Consider the following 23,438-nt stretch of genomic DNA (forward strand, 5'->3'; position numbering starts at 1 on the left):
CGGGAGAAACCAATCCGAGATCTTCGCAGCCGGAGGAGGCGGAGCCTAGAGAAAGGTGGGAGGGGGAGGGAGTAGGGAGCGAGAGGGGGGGAGCTACGGCCCGCGCCTGCGCCTCTGCGATTGGTTGAGGCTGCCTGCGGTCGGGCGGCGCTCCGCCTACTCCTCGGACCGGAAGCGAAGGTGAGGGTGAGGGTGACCCGGGCCCGGCTCCGCGCCCGGCTCCTGCCGTGTCCCGGTGCGCGCCGGGGCTGTCCCGCTGCTATGGCAACGGCCGGGGGAGCTCTGCCCCCACCCCGGGCCTGGCGCCCCGGTGCCCGCCCCGGCGGGGCCCTGCCCGCTCCGAGCGGCCTGGCAGCCCCCGGGGACACGGTGGGCCGCGCTCTGCGGGCGGGCGGGCGGGCGGGAGGGAGGGGAGCGGGGCCGCGGCGTGCCTGGTGGCGGTGGGGGCCAACCCCGGAGGGGTTTATCCTTCCCGGCGCTGGGCGCCGAGCGCGGCGCTCCCCGGGGCTCCCGGGAGGTGGTGCTGGTCTCCCGCCTCGGGCGGGCTCGGCTCTGCTCGGGGCGGGCGGGCGGGGGGGGTGGCGGGCGGGCGGGCGGGGGGGTTATCTTTCTTAGTAGTTGGTGGCGGTTAAAGAGCGGTGAACCGTGAGAGCTGAACGCCGGGCTGGCGCTCGGTTGGTGGTGAAGCACCCTGTGCTGTCATTTCCCAGGCTGGCAGCTGGAGATGTCCCAGTACCTCACTGGACATCCCAGGGAAAAACGGTGTTGTGTAAATTTATTACTGAGATTGCATGGCTCTATCAAAATGCCAGGCGTTGCCTGGAACCGGGAATTGCTGCATTCTTTAACATGTATTTCTCATCTCCATCGCTTTCTCTCTTTTCCCGTGTAGGACCCATTGTCCTGGCTGTGTAGCTTATTGATTACAATATTTGTCACTTAAGAGGTGTGTGCCTTTCTAGTGAAATTTAAACACTGAACACGTGTGCCAAGAAGCTTTTAGTTCTGCCATGTTTTTTAGTTCTGCTCATTCCTGGTCCAGACAGCCGAGAGCCTGTCCTTTGTCATTCATTTTCTCAGCTCTGCGGCTGGCATCTTGAGGAGTTCTGTGCTGCAGGGGATCTGTCTTGGGCAATTATTTCTCTATGCTGCTTCCAGTAATGCTGGGATAGTATCTTTGTGCAGGGCCTTTCAATATTTGAAGTGTAAAGCTCCAGAGTGTTAGTTGGTGGGTTTCCTTTAATTTTATTTTTTTCCTCCCTATGGTGTGGTTTGTAGTATATCATCAGCGGAGAAATGTCGGGCAGGTTACATTTCATGCTTCTTGATAAGTTTTTTTTAAAGTTTTGATATAGGTTGTGATTTCCTTGTTTTAAAAGGAAAGGACTCCCATTTTTTTGCAATTAAAAGATTGTTAATAAGATGCAATTTAATTATGTATTAGCTGCAAAGGGATGGACAGCTCTTAGTATGTGCTGAGATACATTTGCTGGCTAAATACAACTAGTCTGTTTCAGCTCCATGTTGTATGTTGTTCCTGCTTGATCTTTTGTGCTTTTCCACAGCTCTTCGTGCAGTTAAGAGGGGCATGGCAGTGAGAGCTTGTGGCTTGATCATCTACAGGAGGCTGCAGTCAGGACCATCTTCTAAGGTCACTGATGGTATTGAATACCTCCTCCTTCAGACATCCTATGGGACCCACCACTGGACCCCACCCAAAGGTGATATTTGTTCTAATAACACACTTTAGGGTTGTTTGTGTTGGGAGTGGGTGAGATTACAGACTGAACTTTGGCTGAATGCCAAGGTCAGCTTAGAGGGGCAGTTAATCAGTTGACAGTGGCCACTGATTATGCTGTTTGTGCAGCTGAGTGGGTTGTTTTGTGGCCAAAATTATTTGCAAGTTGTGATTGTATAAACTATTGGACATAACTGATTGGGGTTGGGGGGTGGTCACCAAATTGTGCTCCACAGGTATCTGATGTTTCTGGCAGGCACTGAGAAGACAACTGAAATTAGGTAGCTAGAGAAATTTTTACCTTCTCACTCAGGCCTGACCCTCCACCAGATACTGCTGTTGCCAATGCATGGTTGTTTGACCTTCATATAATCAGAGAGGAATCAGTTTGCAGTGCAACATTAGAAAGCAAACTGAAATCTGTGCCGATTTGCTTCAAAACACCTTTCTTAGAAGATGCAGGAGTTTCTTTAAGTTCAGGAGTCCTTTGATGAAGAGTGCGTACCTAATGCAGCAGAGGTGAGAAGGACAGCTAGGAGAAGTAACCTCATCAGCTATGTTCACCTAAGCCATCCTTGCTCATCAATGAGGCTCCAAAGACAACAAGCCCAGTGCCCCCAGACATATAGCAACACCTTATCTGTAAGGACACATGGCAGAGCCAGTGTTTGGTAGTACGCAGTTGCAGTCCTGGTACCAGGAAAAGTGCAGCACAGAAATACTTCAGGTTCCTTGTGGGTCTTCTTACACCCTCTTTTTACCTGCTGAGATTTCTTCCTGCTAGTTTTTACTTCTTGTTTCACAAAATGCAGTGCTCTTAAAGCATAGTGCAGGAGCGGTTTGTAAACAGGAATTTGCAGATTGGGAAAAAAAACCAACTTGTAACGGTATCAACTATGCTCCCCTGTTAAGGGAAAGAACAAAACTTTCCAAACATCCCCCTTTGTCCACTTGACCAAAAGCCTAAGGGAGTAGAGTTTGCAACCTACTGCAAATCTAAAAAACACATGCTGGGACATGATTGGTTGTTGTAAGAGGAGAGACCCATATGAAAAGATTCACTGGAATACAGTAGTTCTGGACAAGTGATTGAAATGACTTGTAAGCATTGCAGTAGGGAGTGAAATAACTTGTAGGCATACATTTATGCACTCAGAATCATAGAATTATCAAATGGGTTGGGTTGGGCTGGGAGGGACCCTCAGAGGTCGCCGGGCCCAACCCGCCAGCAAGGGCCAGGGCCGTCTCAAGTAGAGGAGGTTCTGAGAGCCCCGTCCAGGCTGACCTGGGAGGTTTCCAGGGACGGGGCGCGCCCCACCTCTGTGGGCAACGTGTTGCAGCGTTTTGCCTCCCGGTTGGTCGCAGCGTGTTGCCTTCCTTGTAGGGAGCGTGAGCCGCCCCTCGTTTGGTTTGAAGCCAGTCCCCGCTGTGGTGTGGCTGCAGGCCCTTTGACCAAGTCGGTGGCCATTGTTCTGGTGAGCCCTCTGGAAGTGCTGAAAAGCCACAGCAAGGTCTCTGTGGAGCCTTCTCCAGGTGTCTCCCAGCAGACTAAGCTGTTCCTTGTAGGAGATGTGTTAATCCTTATCATCATGTTTGTGACCCTCCTCTGGACTCCCAACAGTTGTGTCTTTTCTGTGCTAAGGGCTCCAGAGCTGGATGCAGTCCTCCAGGTGGGGTCTCGCTGGAGCAGAGTAGAGGGGCAGAATCACCTCCCTCAACATATTTTTTTAAGGTTTAATAGATCAAAAGCTACATATCAAAGCCATAATCTGATGGCAGCTTTTAATAGCTCAGTACAGATTCGGGGACAATGAATGAAGGGGAGCTATAACGTTATATATTCTCTGCAATATGAGTCATCTTCAAAGGAAGTCTCAGGTTGTGTCGTGCAATAACATAACTTGTATATGATGCACACATAGATTTAATGTGGCAAGAAGCCAAAATGAGAAGTTGTAATTTCTCTCCAAGACCACACAAAAGACAATTTACTACTATAGCTGTACATTGGTATTTTAGAATTTGCCCAAGCAGCTGCAACCCTTATGGGATTAAACTGGATTTGTTTGTATCCCCCCACGTGAGCTTCATCAGGCTCACTTCTGCTCCTAGAACTGTGACTTTGCACTAGCTGGGGCTGTTGGGGAGGGCATGCAGGTTTCGTTTTCTTCCTCGTATTGGAACTGCATTAGTGCAAACAGCTGGTAGGGTCTGGAAGCTGTGGCAGTCCTTTTTCTACCAAGTAGGTACACTATACTGCACAAAGCTGGAAACTTACTGAGCTTATACTTGTGCTTATCAACAGCAAGGTGAGGTGATTGCCTTTCACTTTGCTGGAGAGCAGGAGGATGCACTGGTGTCCTTTGAGCTGAAATTGAACCTTGGCCCTCCAGCTGTATTGCTACTTCAACTCATTGCACATTTGGTGACAATGGATCATGACTGTCATAAAAAAATAGTGGTTACTTACTGTTCATGGATGTTCTGTGGGCATTTGCTGTGGGTACTGTAAAAGTAAGCCAGCTATGCAAGGCCAAGGGGATTAAGTTTTCCAACTGTTAGTCCCAGCTATGGAAATACATACTTTGTCAAAAAGGAGACAGCTTGACTTGCACTGCTGAGATTCAGGGAGAAAATATTTTTACTTAAAGCCTCAGTCTGTTTGATCTCAAATATCCAAGATGTCAAGTGCAACATCAAATGCTGTTTTCTGTGCAGTTGCCGCTTGAAATGGAACTGTATATTACATTTGAGATGATGTCACATTGTAAGAGGTGTTTAAGCTTCTGATATGCAAAGAAGTGAGTGAAGCCTGTTGGGAAAGCAAAATGAGCTTCCCATATACTCCAGTTCTAGTACTAAAGGGTGGCTTTGTGTACCAAGCCCTGAGGAAAGATTGATCTCTATGATGAAATTACGGCTATTTGCAGCCAGCTACATAGAAAATAAAGTGACATCAGGGGCAAAATAAAGCTAACTTTTTTTTTCCTCTTGAAGACTCCCAACTCCTGCTATGTTGCTTTTTTGAGATCTTGCTTGGCTTGTTCTATTTATGTTCTTGTCTGCAGCTTTCATGAGAAAACCAAATCTGACATTTCTCAACAAAAGTACAAACAGCTGTGGATGTGTTATATTTATCTGTTGTTTGTAATGGCAATGTAAAATAAATAATGTGTCCTAGAAGAACTACGCATCTGGTGAAAGGAGTGGCTTTTAGGCTTGCTGCATTTCAGAGGGGAATATAGGAAAGAAATAAAAATACCCCTAACTGCCTAACTGAAAACCCACCCTTTAAATAGCATTTATTGGTGCCTGGTCCCATTGCTTCTGAGCTGTTTTGCGGAGTTGAGCCTTAAGCTCCTGTTGGGGGAAAGGGCTGAGGAAGAACTAACACTCTTGCAGATGAGTAGTGTCCTCCCTAACTAGATAAAGGAAAAACACTGATGAGTCACTCAGTCCTCAGTATGATCTAAGGTGTAACATTACATCTAGAGGAACTAGATGGTCCTTAAGGTCCCTTCCAACGCAAGCCATTCTGTGATTATGGGTGCAGAGTGTTCCAGAAGAGGAGAGGAGGAAGAAAAGATGCCTGGTGCTGACAGGCCACTGGGAGTTTCAGAAGATGTGGGGTAAACAGTGATCCTAAAAGCCACAAGAGAAAGATAAATTAAGACTTGAAAGTTGGAAAAGCAATCTCTGGTCTCCAATTTCAGTTTGCTTCTGTATGAGCTACAGTGTACTCTCATCTCTGTCTCCCAATGTTTCCCAGTTCTCAACTGAATAAACAAAATTTGAGTCTCCTTCCTAGAGACTTACTTTTTCACCTTCTTGACAGGCCATGTGGACCCAGGAGAGGATGACCTGCAGACAGCCTTCCGGGAGACGCAGGAAGAGGCTGGTCTTCAGGCCAGTCAGCTCACCCTCATAGAAGGGTACAAGAAAGAACTGCACTATCCTGTCCGTGGCAAACCGAAGACTGTCACTTACTGGCTGGCGGAAATGAAGGACTGTAACACAGAAATCAAGCTCTCGGAGGAGCACCAGGCTTTCCAGTGGCTGAGGCTAGAGGATGCCTGCAGATTTGCAGAATATGAGGACATGCAAGCAATGCTGAAAGAAGTGCATCAGTTTCTCTGTTCCAAAGAGTAAATGCTTTTGTGAAGGAAAAGGGGAACTTCTGAAGAACATGGCCTGCTTTTATTATTTTTTTTTTAACCAAGGGACGAACTACATGCCTGCAAAAATACACTTTTCTTTTTTAAATCTATACAAAATCAGTGAAGATACTTGAAGCTTTTAAAGAGCTTGTGCTTTTGTCTCCCCTAGCTAATGCAAAAAAACATGGTTTGATTGAAGTGTGAGCCAGAGATGTCTGAATTGAAACTCATAGCTAACGAAGACTTCCTCTGTCCCTGTCTCCTTTTCTTTTTCCTTTTTCTTTTTTTTCCTTGAAGTGCTGAACAACTACGCACCTTTTTGAAAAATCAAACGCTTGACATTTCTGGATTTGCTGATGTAGAGCTACAGAATTGAGAAAATGAGCATATGGGGATTTTAAATAACAAAGTATTTATTACAGAAGTTGCACCTTGCATTTCAAATGAGGAAGCTGTAGTTCTGTTCCCAGCTCTTCCACTGATACACTGTGTTACTTGTTAGATCATTTCAGGTCTTGTTTGTTTGTATCATGGATTTATGTACATCACTAATATACTGTTATGAAAACATTTTCCATCCAAAGAGTCTTAGTAAACAGTTGCCATATAGTATTTAAATGGTAAACTTGAAGCTCTTTTTTGGCTTGTTTATTTTCTTTTTAGCTCTTTAACAGACACCTTAGCTATACATTTGTTCAGGGCGGTGGGAAAGGGAAATCTATCTAATACAGCATTTTCTGCACAGAATATCTTAAGCTGATGTGCAATCTTGCATCTATTGAATAACATATGTGTTTCTGTGGCTTCAGCCCACACCCATGTGCAGGCAGCAGGGCCATGTGTACTGCCAGTGCTGTGCTGTAGATACGCTGTATGATTGCAGAAGCCTGCAGTGGTACCAGTGAGCCCCACCTGCATCAGCTTTCTTGTGGAGACCTCTTGTGATGGACATTAGTCGATGGCACTTAGTGGGAGCTGAGGTACGATTAGGCATGTTTTCATAATAATGGTTCATAACCTTTCAGATGTTTTGGTACATAAAACACAAAAAAAAATAGTGATGGCATTATTAAAATTTTTAGGGGAGGAATGAAGTTTTCTGAATCCCAGGGAACTTTGTGGGAGAACAAGTATCCCTTTTTCCCTGCGTCTCCTCTAGCCTTTGCTGCTTAGGCACTTGAACTTTGCAAAGCAAGTAAGCGTATGAGAAAGTGGGTTCTGCTTCCACTTTGTCTTCCTCCTAGCTGCAGGAGTGGAACGAGGGTCATCAGCATCACGTCAGCCCTGAAGAAGACCTGCGATACGCAAGATGCAGCATAACCAGGCTGAGAAATACAGGCAGCAGTTCAGTATCATGTTACTCTCCAGTTAGCATTCATCTTTCGGTGCAGCACATTAATAATGTTAGTAACGCTGTGACAGTGGTGTGTTGTTCATCACTGTTACCTTCCTGTAGAGTGATTTATAAAAGCCTCCTTAGAGTGCATCCTTTTTTGTCTGTATATATATATATATATATGCACATATATACACACACAAAAGAAGGATGGACTACAAGGGGGCTTTCTATATATATACACACAAACAATTTCAGTGCTCCTTCACTTTACAGTCAAGTTTTATTTTGATTATGAGCATTGTTCAAAAGCATTGCATTCAGGTGATGGCAGAGTGAACGGCACATAGGCTGTGCGTTTGCTCTGTTTCTCACCTATTTTAGAAGCAGAGGATGGAAGGTGTCTCCCACTGTCACCAGCTCCAGCCCCAAGGCAGAGTCAGCTGTTTTGGAGTCTTTCCTGATGGATGTTTGGCTACTGTGCCACTCATACCTTCAGCTCCTCTGTCCTTACCTTGGAAAATTTGGTTTATAGCCTTTAATGTAGGTAAACCAGTGAGCAGTAAATAAAAGATAGCAACCAGTAAAAGAGAGGGGGAGAAAATAGATAAAAGCCTGTGTTGGTTCACTTTTTTCATTATTGTTTAATCTACCATTTAATCAGTGCTATGTAAACAATGGTGTTACTGCCTTCATGTTTATAAGCAAGATTGGCATATTAAGTATGAATTATAGAGAGTCATTAGCAAGTCATCTGTTCTGCCCATTCAGCAGTAATGAACATAAGCACTTGCTGCTTTGGAAAGCACAACAGTAGCTGAACTCCGAGTATTTCCGTTTTAATGGCACTGTATACACAGTGTTTCCAAAGTGTGTCAAGGTTTTGGAGGGTAGTAAGTGCATTGTAAGGTGATGTGCTCCTTGGTCAGAATTTCAAATGTGGGCATCTTAACTGTTGTAGAAAAAGGTGCAAGGGACGTAACTGTGTGAACTGGTGAGGCACTGCATTTTGAGAGAGCTGTACATTTGAGAGAAAGTACAGAATGTATTCCCACAAATTTTGTGTGTAAAATGATGCTTACACATTTGGAAATTTGTCCTAAAAATCTCTGGATTTGTTCTAAAGTGGAACAATTGGAAGCTCAGAATTTAATTCTGACTCTTGTTTGTGTTCACTGCTCACTGGTGGAGAAAGAGTTCTTCCTCTGCCCATGTCTAGTAGTAAAATATTTTCCCAAGGAGCATGTGGGAAGCCTTCCAGTGGAATAATCTGCCTGGGGAAGACATTTATTTCTAACCTCTATGATTTTTATCCCCTGAACCAATAAGGTTTCTATTTTCTTTCTTGAGACCAATTAAGGTTTTGGTCATAATATTATCACATGGCAGTTAGCCATTTTACCAGGCTGTGGATATATGTTTAAAAAAAAAAATATCAGAGACTTTAAATTCCCTGGAGACCCCATTTCTGGCTTAGGTTAAATAAAATCAACCTCTAGAGAAGTTCAAGCTCCACTGAAATAGCACAACTTAATTTGGGTAAATTGAAAAGCGTTGTTTAAGTCTTGAGTAATCAGAGGTTAGGATATGGTTTCCCTTGCTCTACTGAACAAATATACTGATGCAGCTCATACTTGTAATTTCCTGGTGTTAGTATTTCTTTCTTCAAATAAATCCTGAGTTATAGCCATGATTACAGTTTACATCATCACAAGATCAGAGAGAAGGAAAGCATAAATCCATTAATATTAGGAAAGCACTAAGACATTGCTAGTTTCACTGAGAAAAAATCAGGATTGAGCGTGGTGGTCACAGTTAATTATACTCAAAACAACAAGTGTGAAGGCTGAAAACAGTGCCGTATTCCTTTCTAGAAAAGAACTGTATTCCTGCTCTAGGTGGGAGCATTATATCTGTTCACTGACTGCTCCATATGGCTAGGAAATCAGAGGCTGGTGTAAAAAGGGCTGGATAATGTATCCCTGACAAGTATCACTGATGTTACTTGTCATTCTATGTAAAGAAAGAGTGTGTAAGGTCTAATATGTCCTAAATATGGAAGTATTTTGAGAGAGACCTATTCTGTCAGCTGGACTCTTACGGTGATGCAGAGAGGACAATGGAGTGCTACCTTTTAAGTTAGAAAAATGACTTGCTGTTACTTAATTGATAACTTAGTGGGGGGAGTATTTTGGCAGGTATCTGGAGGAGACTTTAATCTTTTTGAGTCCCGAATGCAGCGCTTATTAGTTATGTTCCCACATTGACAAAGTAACTTGACAACCTTCTGTCTGTTGGCAGCTAGTTTTATCTTAAAAAGGGTTTAAGGATCATCAGGATTTCTGTTTTTCACCTTACACCTTGCCTCCAAGGCTTATATGCTCAGTAACTCTAGAATTTCAGGGCAATGGACAGTTGCAGCTGGTGAGCGTCTCAGCTTGATTTAGCTCAGTCTGGGTTTTGTTACGGGTTAAATCAGCTCTGGAAGAGCTAAGCAGCGTGTGCCTATACGAACCAAACAATCTGCTCTGCTTGCTTCAACCTCGTGCTGTGCAAGGAGATTGTTTTCAAGTGTTAAAAAAAATCCAAACAGCGCTTACAACTCCCTGTCAAAACAGCAAGACCAGGGAGGCGATTGGCTATGGTGCCACTCTGCCTGGTTGGAAAAGTGACACAGGATGGAACAACAGCTCCATTATAATGGAGCTAGTCTGTTTGATAATTTGCATTATCAAAAAGAGGAGTGACAGTCCCATCTTTCCACTCAATGAGGATCTCTCCACGCCTCAAGGAAGGGGAGCGTGATGGTGGAAGGTATGGCTGGGGACCTCTTTGTAAGGGAGACTGCTCCCGCAAGTCAGCTCTGCTGCTGTTGGCTGGGGAGCTCTTCAGAGCAGAGAGGATTTTCTTCTTCCTAGGAGAAGAGAGAAGAGGGTACATAACTGCCTCTGTCACTTGGTAGCTTCTCTATGTCAACTGCTTCAGCAATTGTAGTGCCTATGTTCCCTAAACCTTCAAGGGATGGTGCAAGGTGAGTAGAAGAGGAGGAGCCAACATTAATGGCTGTATTTGGATGGAATAGTGGGTGGGAGGGAGAAACAGAGTGGTGGAGAGGAGAAATCATGAAGGGTGACATTATGGGTGAGCAGGACCATCTGCTTAGAGCCAGACACTTCAGGTGTGGGATGCTGGACAGGGAAGTGGTAAACCAGATGAACCTGAATCTCACTTACTTGTTGTAATGAACGTTGAGTGTCAGTATTATTAATCCCAGTATGAATGCCAAGGGGCTGAGGACCAGCATGGCTGTCTTCCAGTTGGTGCCTGAAAGGATATCAGATAATATTCATTTGCTGTACCTATCCCCATTCTTATGCAATAGCCATGATTCCCACAAAAACCACCTGTAATGTCCCTGAAGACTAGCAGGTAACAGGAAAAGTGCTTTGTCCATAAGATCAACATCTTACAGCTTCTTTATGCTGCACAGCATCCTTCTATTGCAAATAGCAACAAAAAGGTTTTCTTTCTTCCTAGGAAGACAGTAACTATTCATGCTTCTCTGCTCTGCAGCTCTCTGATACAAAAAGAGAAGGGCTGGGGAAGGCACCAGTGTTAGTGGGTACCTATTTGCCTTCATGAGCTGGGACAAAACAATTTTATGTTTTTACTAACTTTTTTACTCCAGGCCTGGGGAGATTCGTTTAATCTTTAAAAGGAGTTTTTCTGACAGTTAGTTTGGTGCCCTCATTCCCTACCAAGCATCCTCAGCAGGACCCAGGGGAATGTAACTGTATTGATGGGAAGGTCAGAGGCACCGATGAACCTTCCTCCACCTGGTCTCCTCCTCCTCTGGCTGATCCCTGGACCTACCTGCAAGCCTGGCTCCAGCATTTTTCCCTCGATTTCCATGGTGCTTTTTAGAGTGATTGTGGGATACATCTATGGGAAGAAACAGAGAGGCTTAGATTAGCAGCTTCCACTGTTGGACTGGAGAAAGCTCCAGCTTCCTCCTGGGATTGCACTGTAACCACAAATTCCCTTGGTAAGGAGCTCGAATGAAAAAGGAGACTTTCTTGTTCCTCGGTATTCCCCAGCTACTGCTATTTTTTGTTTCTAGAACATCTGATGTCTGTGCCTTCAGGTTAAGATTATGGCTGTTATCACCGAACTGCTTGCCAAGGCAAACATCTCAACATGTTGTGTGAAAGCAAAGCCTTGAACCACTCAGTGGTATATGTGGAAGTTCTTCAGAAGTACTCAGGTACTTACACCACTGAAAATACTTGAGTAATCTCTAGATGCCACCCACGCTTCTCTTCCTGCAGTTCTTACATATGCCTTCAGAAAAGAAAAGTGCTCACCTTCATTTGCTGGGAAGTATGCCTGCTTGGTCTTCGCTGGAGACACTGTGCTGTTAAATTTGTTAGCCAGAGGTGGGTCAGTGAAGCTCACAGAAGATCCTCTGTCCATGGCATTGATCTTTGATGAGTCGATGGTTTTAGCTTGGAAGGAAATAAAGTGAAGATGTATGTGATTATCATTTATTTTTTGTACAGAAACCTGGATATGCTTGGTGCCTGGGAAGGGAAGGGAACCCAGCCCTTGTGGTATTAGTCCTCTAGCCTGCATGGCAAACAGGACGTGGTGCAATAGTGATGACCTTCTGTGAAGCAGGGGCCTTCAGTTCTCACAGATTTGAAAGCTGAAATGAACCTTTCAAGACAGAACCCATAGCCAAAGCAGAGCTTGTTTTCTGGTGGTAAATAAGGTAATTGGTCTAAAAAGATGGAGTGCAAAACACCAGCTGTTAAAGGATGAAGTGTGAGGAAGAGGCAAGTAGAAGCATCACAAGTATTACCAACAGAGCAGATGATGAAATGGGATTGAAAGGGTTGTAAATAGTCCATACCTCTTGCAAGGCTCAATGGCATCCTTTGTGTTGCCAGTCTTACTCCAGAAGTAGGGTATGTGGGGTATCAACTACTGCTAGAGGGAAGGTTGTGGGAAATCTTGTGGCAGCAGTAGTCATCCCTCTCCTTCACTGATGCATGTGGCAAGACCAAGAAACCCATATATTCAGGGCTCCCCACTGTTTATCCCAACCCCATCCCTTCCTGTGGCATGAGCATCCATGGGTACACGGGTGGAACTTGTCGAGCAAATAACCCACCATAATGAAAGCTTCCTGCTGATGATCAACTGAAACTTGGATAAGAACAGCCTGAACAAACACATAGGACTTTGATGTTGTTACTGAGTAGTCAGAGGTTCCCTCCAGTAGACTCTGAACCATGGGGTTGATAGGAAAATTACCAGTTTGCACAAGACACACTAACTGGCACAACCTGATTCAAAGCCTGCTCTGTGTTTACCCTTGCAGCCTTGTTTGGGGAGGCTGGCTCAGAGGCAGCCCTGGGCTGCCAGGAACATTGCCTTGGGGAATGCAAATGCCCTTTTCACATGCCTTTTCCCATATCTTAAATGTTCCACGCATTTCCTAGCCTATATTTAACTGATTTGTTATGGTATGTAATTTGTGTTGGCTGTATTTACCTGCATGTTAAACAAACACTAACACTTGTGACTACTGTCGTAACTGCATGTTAACCTTCTAGTTGGCTAATTAAAAACCTCAGGTAAAAGGCTATCTTAGCTGCACATGACAGCCAAAAAAGCTAGTGTTATCTCTTTTTTATTTTGAATTAGACATAGCCTCTTTGTGTCAAGGGGTTGCACTCATAATCCATTTGCTTATGCCACCCAGATAGATCAAATTTTCTCTTTACTCATTTCTGCAAAGCTGAAAATCTCATTGGGGCCATCAGGCCTTAAGGTAAGGAATAGCCTTATGCAAGGGAAATTTCTCCTGAGGCAGACTGGGAACCTCATCATCTACAGAACACAGAAAAGTCATTACAAACACCAGCTCTTTTCATCTGTGGAATGGAAGAAGGGGGAGGAGGAGAGGATGAGGGGAGGAACTGAGTGTGATTTTCAGGTCTCAGTTCTGCACACAACTTCACAAGAGAAGTCTTGAAACCACCTTCCTTTGCATAAGAGGCTAAATGAAAGAGGGAAACAGACTGGACCATGAATTATCAGTGGTTAGCAATGGGCTTCACTCGCCATCTGACAAATTATGACAGTCACATCCTGGTGCAATGACCATGCTTGATGTCTTTTAGCCTGGTGTCAAACACTTAAAACTATGACAAGACCAGGATTTCTGCCCTTTTTGTGTACAGTCTAAGCAGGGGATAGCGAACGCTTATGAAGGTAGAGATTATCTTTTTAACAGAGGCCAAGGTCATGAAACTGGTAACACAAACCAGATTTTTTATAACTGATGTCATGTTCTAGGTTTTCCTAATGCAAAGGGATGGCAGCACTTTAATTAGCTCCTGCTACTTGCTGTGTTCACTATTCTCTTTATGGTTATATCAGGCACCAGGAGCGAGGTTCACTTCTGAGGATCGTAAGAGCATGGGATGAAGGCTAGAACCATGGCTTCACTTGTGATGGGTGCACTGTTGGGGTCTGGCAGGAGATAACTGTAACGTGTTGCTTAGAAACAGAAGCAACAATTTCTCATTTCAAATATAGCTGCTTCCAGTAGTTCATACAAGTTTTAAAGAGGTTTTCAGCTGCCCCCAGTTTTCTTGTTACCGAAAATGACATCCCAAAGTAATAAGTACCAAAAGCCCTTTCAAAATGTGAAGTGCCTGACTCTGTGGGACTTCCTTGGTTGTTTTGGACTCAGGAGGCCTAAGCAATTGCAACTATTCTTAGCTTTGGGCACCGATTCACATGAACTTTCCAAAATACTTGACTTCTGCCTGTCATGAAATGCAGCTTATGTTTAGAGTCCTGATCCTGTAAGGTGTTGCGTGCTTTCTGGAAAACACTCAGCAGCAACTACAGGGAACTGGTGGTACCAAGTAGCTGGGCTAACTTGGAGCCATTTGGTGTCTCTCTAGATGGGGCCAAAGTGAACATGAGTTAGAATGATGGATGCAAGCCTGGAGTTAGGTGGCTTGAATGATATGTAAGGTTAGATGTTACCTGATGCTAAATCGACCTCATCTTACTTTCATAGATCCACACATGTGTGCCTGCAGCTGGTTGTGTTGGTTTGTTGGGCCTTGGAGCTGCTGTCCAGGCAGCAGCACAGATGGTTCCATCTGCTAAAGTCTTCCACCTGCTGAATTTGTCCTTCTCCCTTGAGACAAAGACCTTATGGCCTCCTTTCTTGGTGCTGAGGTGGAAGCCCAAGCTCTGCAGAGTCAGGTGTCCCTTCTTGCTGCAGGACCACACTTGGCGTTCCCAGTCCCCGCAAGGCTCCATCTTGACCAGAGCATACTCCTGCATCTTGTGGGCTGACAAGCACTGCTTTGTGTGAAGGCTGACAATGGTCCTGGTGGCAGGGTCCCAGCTCCACTGCTGCTGCTGGGAGTGCACCTTGCAGTCAGTCAGGCTGATGCTGTTGGTCTCGTGGTGGGAGACACGAATGCACTTTTCCATCCGGGTGTTCCTTATGAGGAAGCCTTGTCCCTCTGCTACTGTGGTACAATCAGAGCATGGTTTAGTATTGTGCATGTCCAAGGCAAACAAGCCTTCTGAGCACCAGACATTGCAAATGCCCTGGGAGAGGGCAGACGTAACCCACCCGTCCTTCCATGGGTAGGCATGGCTAGATTAACAGTTCCCCCAGCTTCCTAATTCCCCAGAATGATATTTCATTAAAATACAGTGTATGCAAACAGCCAGGAGCGGTACTAGAGAAAACTAATAACAACGTCAGTATCCCTTGTAACTAATGGGTGAAAATCCACCACACTTTAAAAGTTGAACTATTATGTAATATCTGCCTATATATATTTAATCCAGTATTTCAATTCCTTTAAATAGGTACCCATCGTTTCCTCCCTCCAAAATAATTGGATGGTTGGGTGTGGGGGTTTTTTGCCCCTATCTAGATCAAATCTTTCTTATAAAAAAGCAATTTAAACCCCTGAATTCCTCAGGTGCTTTTCACCTGGGGCCAATTAGGCCACTTTGGGCTACTGTTTCCATTAAGTGGCTTCCGGTGACATTACAGCAATGCTGGGATAAAACCATACCTCATCAGAAATCTGCAAGTACTTGACTGACAGAGCTTATTTACATATTGGTGTAAACTTGGAATTAGCACACTTGACATACATTTGTGCTCCCCAGGCATGAAGGCACCATTTTTAAGGATCCCTTAAATTAAGTATTGGTACAGCTGCCTCACAACAGAACTACAATTTGAAGTGATTTCTGTAATGACTTGTTTCTTTTAATAGCAAGGGGTCCCAACATCTCTGATGACTGGACATCCTGTTAGCTGGACAATAGCCCCCATTTTCAGTACAGAATCATTAGATGTGGCCTGTGAACATCCTGAGAAAAATGTTAAATACTAAACCATCTGTCACTGATGCAGGAGTACCTTCTGCTGTGTGTTTTGTGCCTAAAACAGAGGGACAGAAATAAAACTTGAAGTTTCTAGACATTATGAGAAATCTTTTCATTTTAATTACAATTACCAAATGGTAACTTCCAGCTTTTCTGGTGACTTTTTTTCCCTCAGGAGTCAGAGTTATGAAAGCCCCGTCAACATACAGTATTGAGCACGAAGATTAAGAGGAGACTGAAAACGTGATGTTTATCTAAACAACTGTTTCTGCAGAGCTTCCCCCCACAAAGCAAAGAACAATACTTTTCCCTGGCAGCAAGTATTTGGCTCGGTACCTGAAAAAACTGACCGCGTAAACAGAAGCCGGTACACAATATCAAGGGTATGAACAATAGCTTAACAGAGCTCTTACATTTTCTCTCAGGAAATTCTAGGGGTCTGCTAGATTAATAGTGACTGGGCGTTGTTAAATCAGAAACAGTTCAGGGCTTTCTGGTCAGCCTGAATGTGTGGAGAAAGGCAGCCAGAAGCTGTGGTAGAGCTCCTGCACTGGCTCCGAGTTCAGCACAGATGTGTTCACACTGGGATATTGACATTCATGGACCTGTGACAGCCTCCAGTCAAGGCAATTCCTTCCAAGCCCATGTGCCTAAGTGGAAATGAAATTTCTGTGGGATCTGAGGATGCTTGCGAGTCCCATCCCCTTTACCCCCTATTGAGGGCTGGATGGAGAAAAGATGTTTAATGCACCTTGGCCTCGAGTTTCTGCCAGCTTCTAAAGGCAGGAGATATGTCTCAAATATAACCTCCCATAATCTTTAGAAAATACAAAGGGATGAATACAATCCCACCACCATGTTTTTTTCTAGCACCTGGAATTCAGGACTCTCATCTCTTTGTTTCACCTTAATGAGGAATAACCCATTTTCAAAGTGATGATGATGTTACAGCTGCATAAAAATGTAACAGGAGAACATAAGAATTGTGCTGGGTCAGATAAAATATCTGCTGAGCCCAGTATCCTGTCTCCAGCACTGGGCATCAGCATTTGCTAATAGGGGAAGAGGGTAAGAATCAGACAAGCAAAGTGCTCACTCAAGATAGCAAAGATGCCAGTGCCTCCTTCCTAGAATTTATGGACTAGTTAAAGGAGCATTGCTGGGTATTTATGGTTAAAATGATTTTGCCCTTGTACACTACCTTGTACTTTTCAACTCTGAAATTCAAAGACCATTTTGTTGCTCAATCAGTATAATGAGCTCCTTCTGCAGCTCCACACAGTCAGCTTCAGTTTTGACTATTCTTAATAATTTTGCTCATCAGCAAAATTAATAATTTCATTGTTCACCCTTTTTTATCTGTGTTGGCACCTGCTGATACCTTCATTCTGCTGTCATCATTGTCACAGAATCATAGAATCATTTAGGTTGGAAAAGACCTTTCAGATCATCAGGTTCAATTGTTAGTCCAGGACTGCTGAGTTCACCACTAAACCATGTCCCTAAGCACCGCATCTGTGTGTTTCTTAAGAACCTCCAGGGATGGTGATTCCACCACCTCCCCAGGCAGCCTGTTCCAATGCTTTACCACCATTTGGGTGAAGAAATTTTTCCTAATATCCAATCTAAACCTCCCCTGGTGCAGCTTGAGGCCATCTCCTCTTGCGCTGTCACTTGTCACCTGGAAGAAGAGACCGACCCCCCTGCCCACACCCTCCTTTCAGGCAGCTGCAGCGAGCCACAAGGTCCCCCCCAAGCCTCCTCCTCTCCAGGATAAACAACCCCCTTTGTTGTAAGATTTGTGCTCCAGACCCAAACTTATTCAGTAAGTTTGGAAGTGAGTAATAAGTTGTTAATTTACTCCACTTCTTTGCTCCAGCCTGTGGCTATCTCCCACTCTATGAGAATGGCCTTTCTTCAGGGCCTCAGTGGAAGAATCTTATGAAAAACCTTTTGCAAATGCAGGTGCAAGGTCTAGATCAGCTCATCACATTTATGTGCTCACTGATGCCAACACAGATGTCAGACATCTCCACTACAAAATTGTATTGACATTTCTCATATTTATCTATCTGTCTGCAAATGCTGTTCTCTGCTTCTACTGACTTGCCTGACACTGAAATCAAACCTAGTGACCTGTGTTTCCCCAGGCTATGCAAGGATCCCTCTTAAGGGAGACATAATTGCTATAATGCAGCCCTTTAGTGCTGAGGTTGCTTTAAGTAAGAGTTTACATACTGCTTAGAAATGCAAAAAATGTAACCTTTGGTTTCCTGTAACTCAGTGTGAATACCATCTGGGCTGGTCATTCCCCACAGATTATTTATCTTTTTTTTTTCCCTAAAACGTACCCTGTTGACAATTTGGGTTGATAACACTCTTCAGACTGCAGAGAGTGATGCCATGTGAGGACCTCCCTGACCATGTCTGAAGTGAGCACTGGAACTGATAATCCATACAGCCTTTCTACACTGTCCTGCTTTGGCTGCCCTTCTTATGCCAGTTATTTATTGCCAATGACTGTCTGTTCACAGGTTTCATTTTTCCATTACATTTTGAAGAGTGCTGCTGTTAACCCCGCCAGCAGATTTGTGTTTTGTTCTTTGTATACAGTCCCTGATACTGTATGTTCCTCTCTAAAGAATCGCTGTGTTACCTACACGTTAGCAGCAAGAATTGTGTGCCCCCATATTATCTACCAGCCTTTTGCACTTTTGAACTGCCACTTTCTACCAGCTTTCTTGGTTTTATGCAGGTCTCATTTTGCAGAGACTCACCCCACTGAAGGTCCACCAGGACAGCCCATCTTACATGGGTATGCATGTGAGTTGAGGAACATCAGCACTGCAACTGAAGTGATTTCCTTTGAGATTTGTATAGCTCCTCAGTAGCGTATGACACTGAGTTATTAACAGATTTTTATCTTCGCACCATACCTCAGGTCCAAGAGTCCAACCACCATCTTACAGCTTGGGAACAGAGGTCTAACTAAAGTTTACTTGGTTCAGCATTAGACAGGAGGGTGGCAGCAAAGCTGGGGCCATTATCCTGCTCCTCTGAACTGTGGTCCAAGTGTCTTCCCTACCAGCAGTGAGGCTGAGCTCTCGGTAAGGCTGGCTACCAACAGCAGGATTTTTCTTGTGGTGTTTTGCTTGATCCTTGCCTTCCAAGGTGTGAACCTCTGTCCATTGTACAGGTTCACCATCTGCTACCCATATTGCTTTCCTGACACTGAGATATTGCTAAGAGAGCAACTTATGATTAGATACAGGTAACTGGTAGCAATTGCTGCACATGCCCCACACAGTCACAAGGGGTGGACCCACCAATAAAATCAGAGTATATACACATCAGACACCAACAATCCTTACTCAGGAGGAAAAATGTCTTTATTTCCCCAACACTGCCAAGTCCCATTGTCCAGTAGCCCTGCAAAGGAGGCCATCAGCCCTAACATTTTAGGAATGTTAACCTGGAGTGAGCAGAGCATCCAGTGTGCTCCCTGGGGACTCAGCGTCTCTGGAAAATGCCAGCCTTACCCACAGACCCTGAGTAGATGCCTGCTTTAAGCTACTCATGCTTGAACATTTTGGCCTCTTCATATTTTTAGGAACAAAATAAACAGTTTCTAGCAAAGGCAGTTATTGCCAGCTCATTTGTCCTAAGATACTGCCACTCTGTCTAGTTACAAGCAAGAAAAGCAAGCAAATATAGCCCTCTGCTTCTCTGCAGCACGGCCACCCTTGGGACATGCTGTTCCTTATAGGATTAGGAGCGAAGACCATGCAACGTTCCTAATTAAGGTAATGCCACCAGGAAAGCCTTGGTTACCAGTAATCCCAGTCTGGCTGGGAAAGTTTCTGCTGTTTCTAAGCAGTGCCTGTGACGGCTTGATCAAAGCCATCTGCAAATTGCTTGGGGATGGGTTGCTCCCTCTAAAGGGTCTGTGGAGCGAAGGGTCCAAGTCAGCACTGACCAAGCACAGATTCCCAAAACACTCCAGGTCACCTGGGAACCTCAGCATTGGCCTCTGCCCCTTTTGCCCTCCCTGGTGGGGTTCCTAACTGTTGGAAAAATCCTTTAATTAGCTCAATTTCTCTTGCCAAGTGGTTGTTTTCTGTAGGGAGAAGATGACTGCTGAGTGATAGTCAGGAATTTACCTTTTCCTGCCTCTACCTGTCCTCGAAGGCAAGCATCCATCTGCAGCAGCCACAACATTAAAAAACAGGTCATCTTAAAAACAGCTGGAAGGCACCTGCTGCCATGAGAGGGGTGTGGTGACCCAGATGTGTTTGGTCAAAAGCAGGAAATTAGATATTCACAGGGAAGCAGTGAGACTGGCACTCGGTTGTATATTTTGCCTGAATTTACAGCCAAGACCAATATGGCAGGAGGTGAGATCAGGTTGTGGGTTTTTTTGCAAAACAGGCTATTGACTGGAACCAATATTAGATTTATTTTGCCCTGGTCTTCCTTTACCCTATAACTGTGCTTACTTGGATGTAAAGTTTAGAGACTCAAATGTCCATGACAAGTCAGTGGATGTGACCAATCTACCTATGGAAAGGATGATGCTAGACAGAGCCTGGTGAGTCCCTGTTGGTGAGATTTTGGTTGACCAAAACCAAAAAAAGCTTCATAGCTTTCCATGTTACTGCAAGGTCCACCTTTGACCAAGTATCTCAGCAAAGGCCTCCAAGGGAACAGAGCAGCTGTAGGAAAACAAGGAAGGTTTTGGCATGGAAAAAGACATGGATAAATGATGGGAAGCGGGGGAGTCTGATGAAGTCAACATGAAGCTGAAGCATGTGGGGAAAACCAGTCCCTGAAAACCAGTCCCTGGTGGAATATGATGGAAGTCTATAAAATCCAGAGAGGTCTGGAGAGGACGGGCAGGGGCTAACTGGTCAAGGACTGATCCCAGGTGTGCCAAGGGGTGCCAAGGGAAGGCTTACAACCTGCAGGAGGTGGCTTCTGTGCATCCATGCTGCCAGGGAAAGTCTGCACAAGCTGAGGGAGGAGATCTGATAGCTACTGAAGAGTTAAACACACCAGGATCAGGAAATCCCCCAAGCAGGAAATAGTTGGATGTTGGGGGGAGTCTTTCTGCCTCTTCAATGCAAGACGCTTAGGGCTGCCTTAGGAGAGGGAGGCATGAGGGCTCGGGGAGCAGCCAGCACTGCACGCGGGCTCAGAGGGGAGGAGAGCAGTCCCCAGGGTCCCAGAGACTGGGCCAGGATGCCAAACAGAGCCACCGCCAGCCTCACACTCGGTGCATGAGAATCGAGAGTCAGTGTTAAATGTGGTGTTATTTCAGCAGTTTTCTTTCTGCCTGTATATGCACAGATCCTGCTGGTTCCAAATTCCCACCATCCTTTGTAACTCACTGGGTTACTGTTAAGCTTAACTTCTTAAGAAAACGTGTCACCTCCTTCCCAGCTTGCAGGCATTTTCTGATGAAAACACTGTCAGAACCAGCTTAGGCAATTCCAGGATTTCCATTTTCCAGCAAGAAACCAAGCCCTCTAAGGTGTGTCGAGAGCAAGCACCTCTTTCCTGCTGACAGCCTGAAAGCTCAGCAGCCCCAGGCAGGATGGGATGGGGAGAGGCTGCTCCAGGGGACCCAAGCAAGAACAAATTTGCTGTCTGCTCTTTGAGTTTGCTTTTGGCATTGGCAGTTATTGGGAAGATAAATTCCTTTCTTGAAAAACAATTGTGGTTTTATTAGTGGTCTGGCTGAAAGGTAGCAGCTGGTCATGCCATGGCACCAAACCAATTTCACTGGAAAGGAAATGTCCTGTGATCCTCCTTAATTTACTAACAAAGCACAGCCATTGGGCTTCTGTCATGTAGCAGCAGTAAAGAACTACTTTATTCTAACACCATGCAAGATCTGTATTAGAGTGAGAGAAAGAGCAAGGCTCTGAAGGCTGTTCTGCTCTCCTGGCATCCCACCATGATGTCACCTCCAGGTCCTAACCAGATATCCTGTAACTTAAAAAATACACATGTCCTCATCCTTCACTAGTACAGTGACATACCTCAGCCTGGGGGCTTAAAAAATAAGAGATTCAGTTCACTGGATTTATTGTAATTGCAAGATTTGGGGTACACAAAACAGCAGTAGATGGAGCAAAAGTCAAATCTGTGGGACCACAAACCTCTGCCTTGATCTGGCTGCAGAGAAAGCTGAGGGCAAGCTGCTTGAAGCAACCCAGGGAATGTGCACTTAGAGGTTGTGGAGCAGGGAATGGAAAGCAGCTGGTTGGAGCTGCCAGTCCGAGGTTTGTCTTTAAGGAATAAGCATCCCAGCTGTGCCACCCAAATAGCTGTAGTCCTCTGGTCTCAGGAGCTTGAAAAGCTTTGAGCAAGTAACCTGTAAAACTGCAGAGTTGTCCTCTGTGCGGCTTCAGGGACTGAATTAGCCTTGAAGCACTGCAGGGATCTATTTCAGTGAGTGCCTTTCAACCTGGCATCTTAGGCATAACAGCAAAATAAAAAGGGAATTACTTACTAACTCAGGAGCTTTGCCTGTTTTTAGAGAATATAGATGCTGCTCACTGCCCACAATGGAATGGGTGAGACCACAGGCAGCACTGCTTTGGGGTAGCTGTTCCTGGGTAGCACTGCTCCAGCTCTGCAGGACGATACTTGGCAGAACTTCTGCTTTCCTCCTCTACCCATGCATGTCAAAACCAAGGCTGCTCAGATTCAAAATTCTGCTGTGTACGGGCAGGAGCCAGGATCTGAGCAACTCCCGCAAGCAGCTGAATGTTAATGTGAGCCACCACCAAGTCTGCTCCACGGAGATGCGTGGCACAGACTCTGCAGCTCCCCAGCACATCCCCGTTCCCAGCCAACCACCACAGGAGCAGGACTAATGTGATGAGGTTTTGCTACCCTTCCCACCACCCTCTCTCATGCTGCCAGCATGGTCTGAGCCTGCTCACCTCTGCCGGGAAGGAGCAGCCAGGGCAGGGAGCAGAGTGCTTCAGAGGTCAGTTAGTGCCTGCCTCACCCTCAGAGCAGGTTTATTCATCCACTACTCTTAGCAGCTTAAAAGCGCTTTATAGAAGCAGCCAGCATGATGCCACAGTGTCTCTGGCCAAGCCATCCTAGCGCCTTGCCAGCCTGTCCCTCACTGTCCTGTACCCCTGCATTTAATCCCATTTTAAATGCTGCCTTGAAATGTGTCTGTAGGCACTTGTTTTGCAGCTGGTGGGTTCAGAGTTTTGCAACCCAAGCAACGCTTCAGCAGGAAAGCAGGTTAAAACCTGGGAGGCAGTTCACATCCCACTTCCCAGCTACCCCAAAGGAGGAGAAACTTACCCTCAAGCCAAGGAAGGAGGCAAATACACCCCAGGCTCAGCCTGAAAAGCTCCATGGTCTGCCAGAACAGTGAGGGGGAAGGAGCCCTGTAGCCTCTCGCCCACGAGGAGTGCCAGGCAGCTTGCTTTTCCCTCTTCCTCTGTCATTCACAGCAGCAAAACTGGCTAGGAAGAGAAAAACTCTTTTGTCTTAGCACTGGAGACTTGGCAGCCGCTTATCAGCAGAGGATCAGCTTGGAGACGCAGTCCCAGCTCAGTGTCTATCCCTTAGGAGAAATCATACGACGAGCCAGGATAGTGGGGACACTAGACTGGGATGCTCCCAGCTGCCGAGCTGGGCTCCTTAGTTGGTAGCTCCCAGCAATGGGAGCCGAATGCTGAGCAGGCTGGCGGGCTGCCTTTGTCAGCACTGGGAGCAGAGGAGGATGCAGGGCTGG

At 45.4% G+C, this 23,438-nt stretch overlaps 2 protein-coding genes across 6 annotated transcripts; one reads left to right on the forward strand and one right to left on the reverse strand.

The window, feature by feature from the left end:
- Positions 1-97: 97 nt before the first annotated feature.
- On the forward strand, positions 98-6,513 carry NUDT2 (nudix hydrolase 2). 4 transcript variants are annotated; one of them, XM_055698721.1, is made up of 3 exons: positions 98-180; positions 1,566-1,721; positions 5,574-6,513. In XM_055698721.1, the coding sequence occupies exons 2-3, from the start codon at positions 1,589-1,591 to the stop codon at positions 5,885-5,887; spliced, it is 447 nt and encodes a 148-aa protein (XP_055554696.1). In that variant the 5' UTR covers positions 98-180; positions 1,566-1,588; the 3' UTR covers positions 5,888-6,513. The 4 variants fall into 4 exon arrangements, with proteins under 4 accessions (XP_055554696.1, XP_055554695.1, XP_005436924.1 ...); XM_055698720.1 differs by lacking the exon at positions 98-180 and adding an exon at positions 206-369; XM_005436867.4 differs by lacking the exon at positions 98-180 and adding an exon at positions 594-946.
- A 26-nt stretch (positions 6,514-6,539) lies between these two features.
- LOC114015278 (uncharacterized) lies at positions 6,540-23,438 on the reverse strand. Of its 2 annotated transcripts, none has more exons than XM_055698707.1 (6): positions 23,003-23,438; positions 14,323-14,790; positions 11,596-11,736; positions 11,105-11,173; positions 10,465-10,555; positions 6,540-10,145 (listed from the first exon to the last, which is right to left on the reverse strand). In XM_055698707.1, the coding sequence occupies exons 1-6, from the start codon at positions 23,055-23,057 to the stop codon at positions 9,938-9,940; spliced, it is 1,032 nt and encodes a 343-aa protein (XP_055554682.1). In that variant the 5' UTR covers positions 23,058-23,438; the 3' UTR covers positions 6,540-9,937. The 2 variants fall into 2 exon arrangements, with proteins under 2 accessions (XP_055554682.1, XP_055554681.1); XM_055698706.1 differs by having other exon boundaries at positions 14,323-14,793.

The sequence above is a fragment of the Falco cherrug genome, chromosome Z (genome assembly GCF_023634085.1).
Source record: "Falco cherrug isolate bFalChe1 chromosome Z, bFalChe1.pri, whole genome shotgun sequence".
NCBI lineage: Eukaryota > Metazoa > Chordata > Aves > Falconiformes > Falconidae > Falco > Falco cherrug.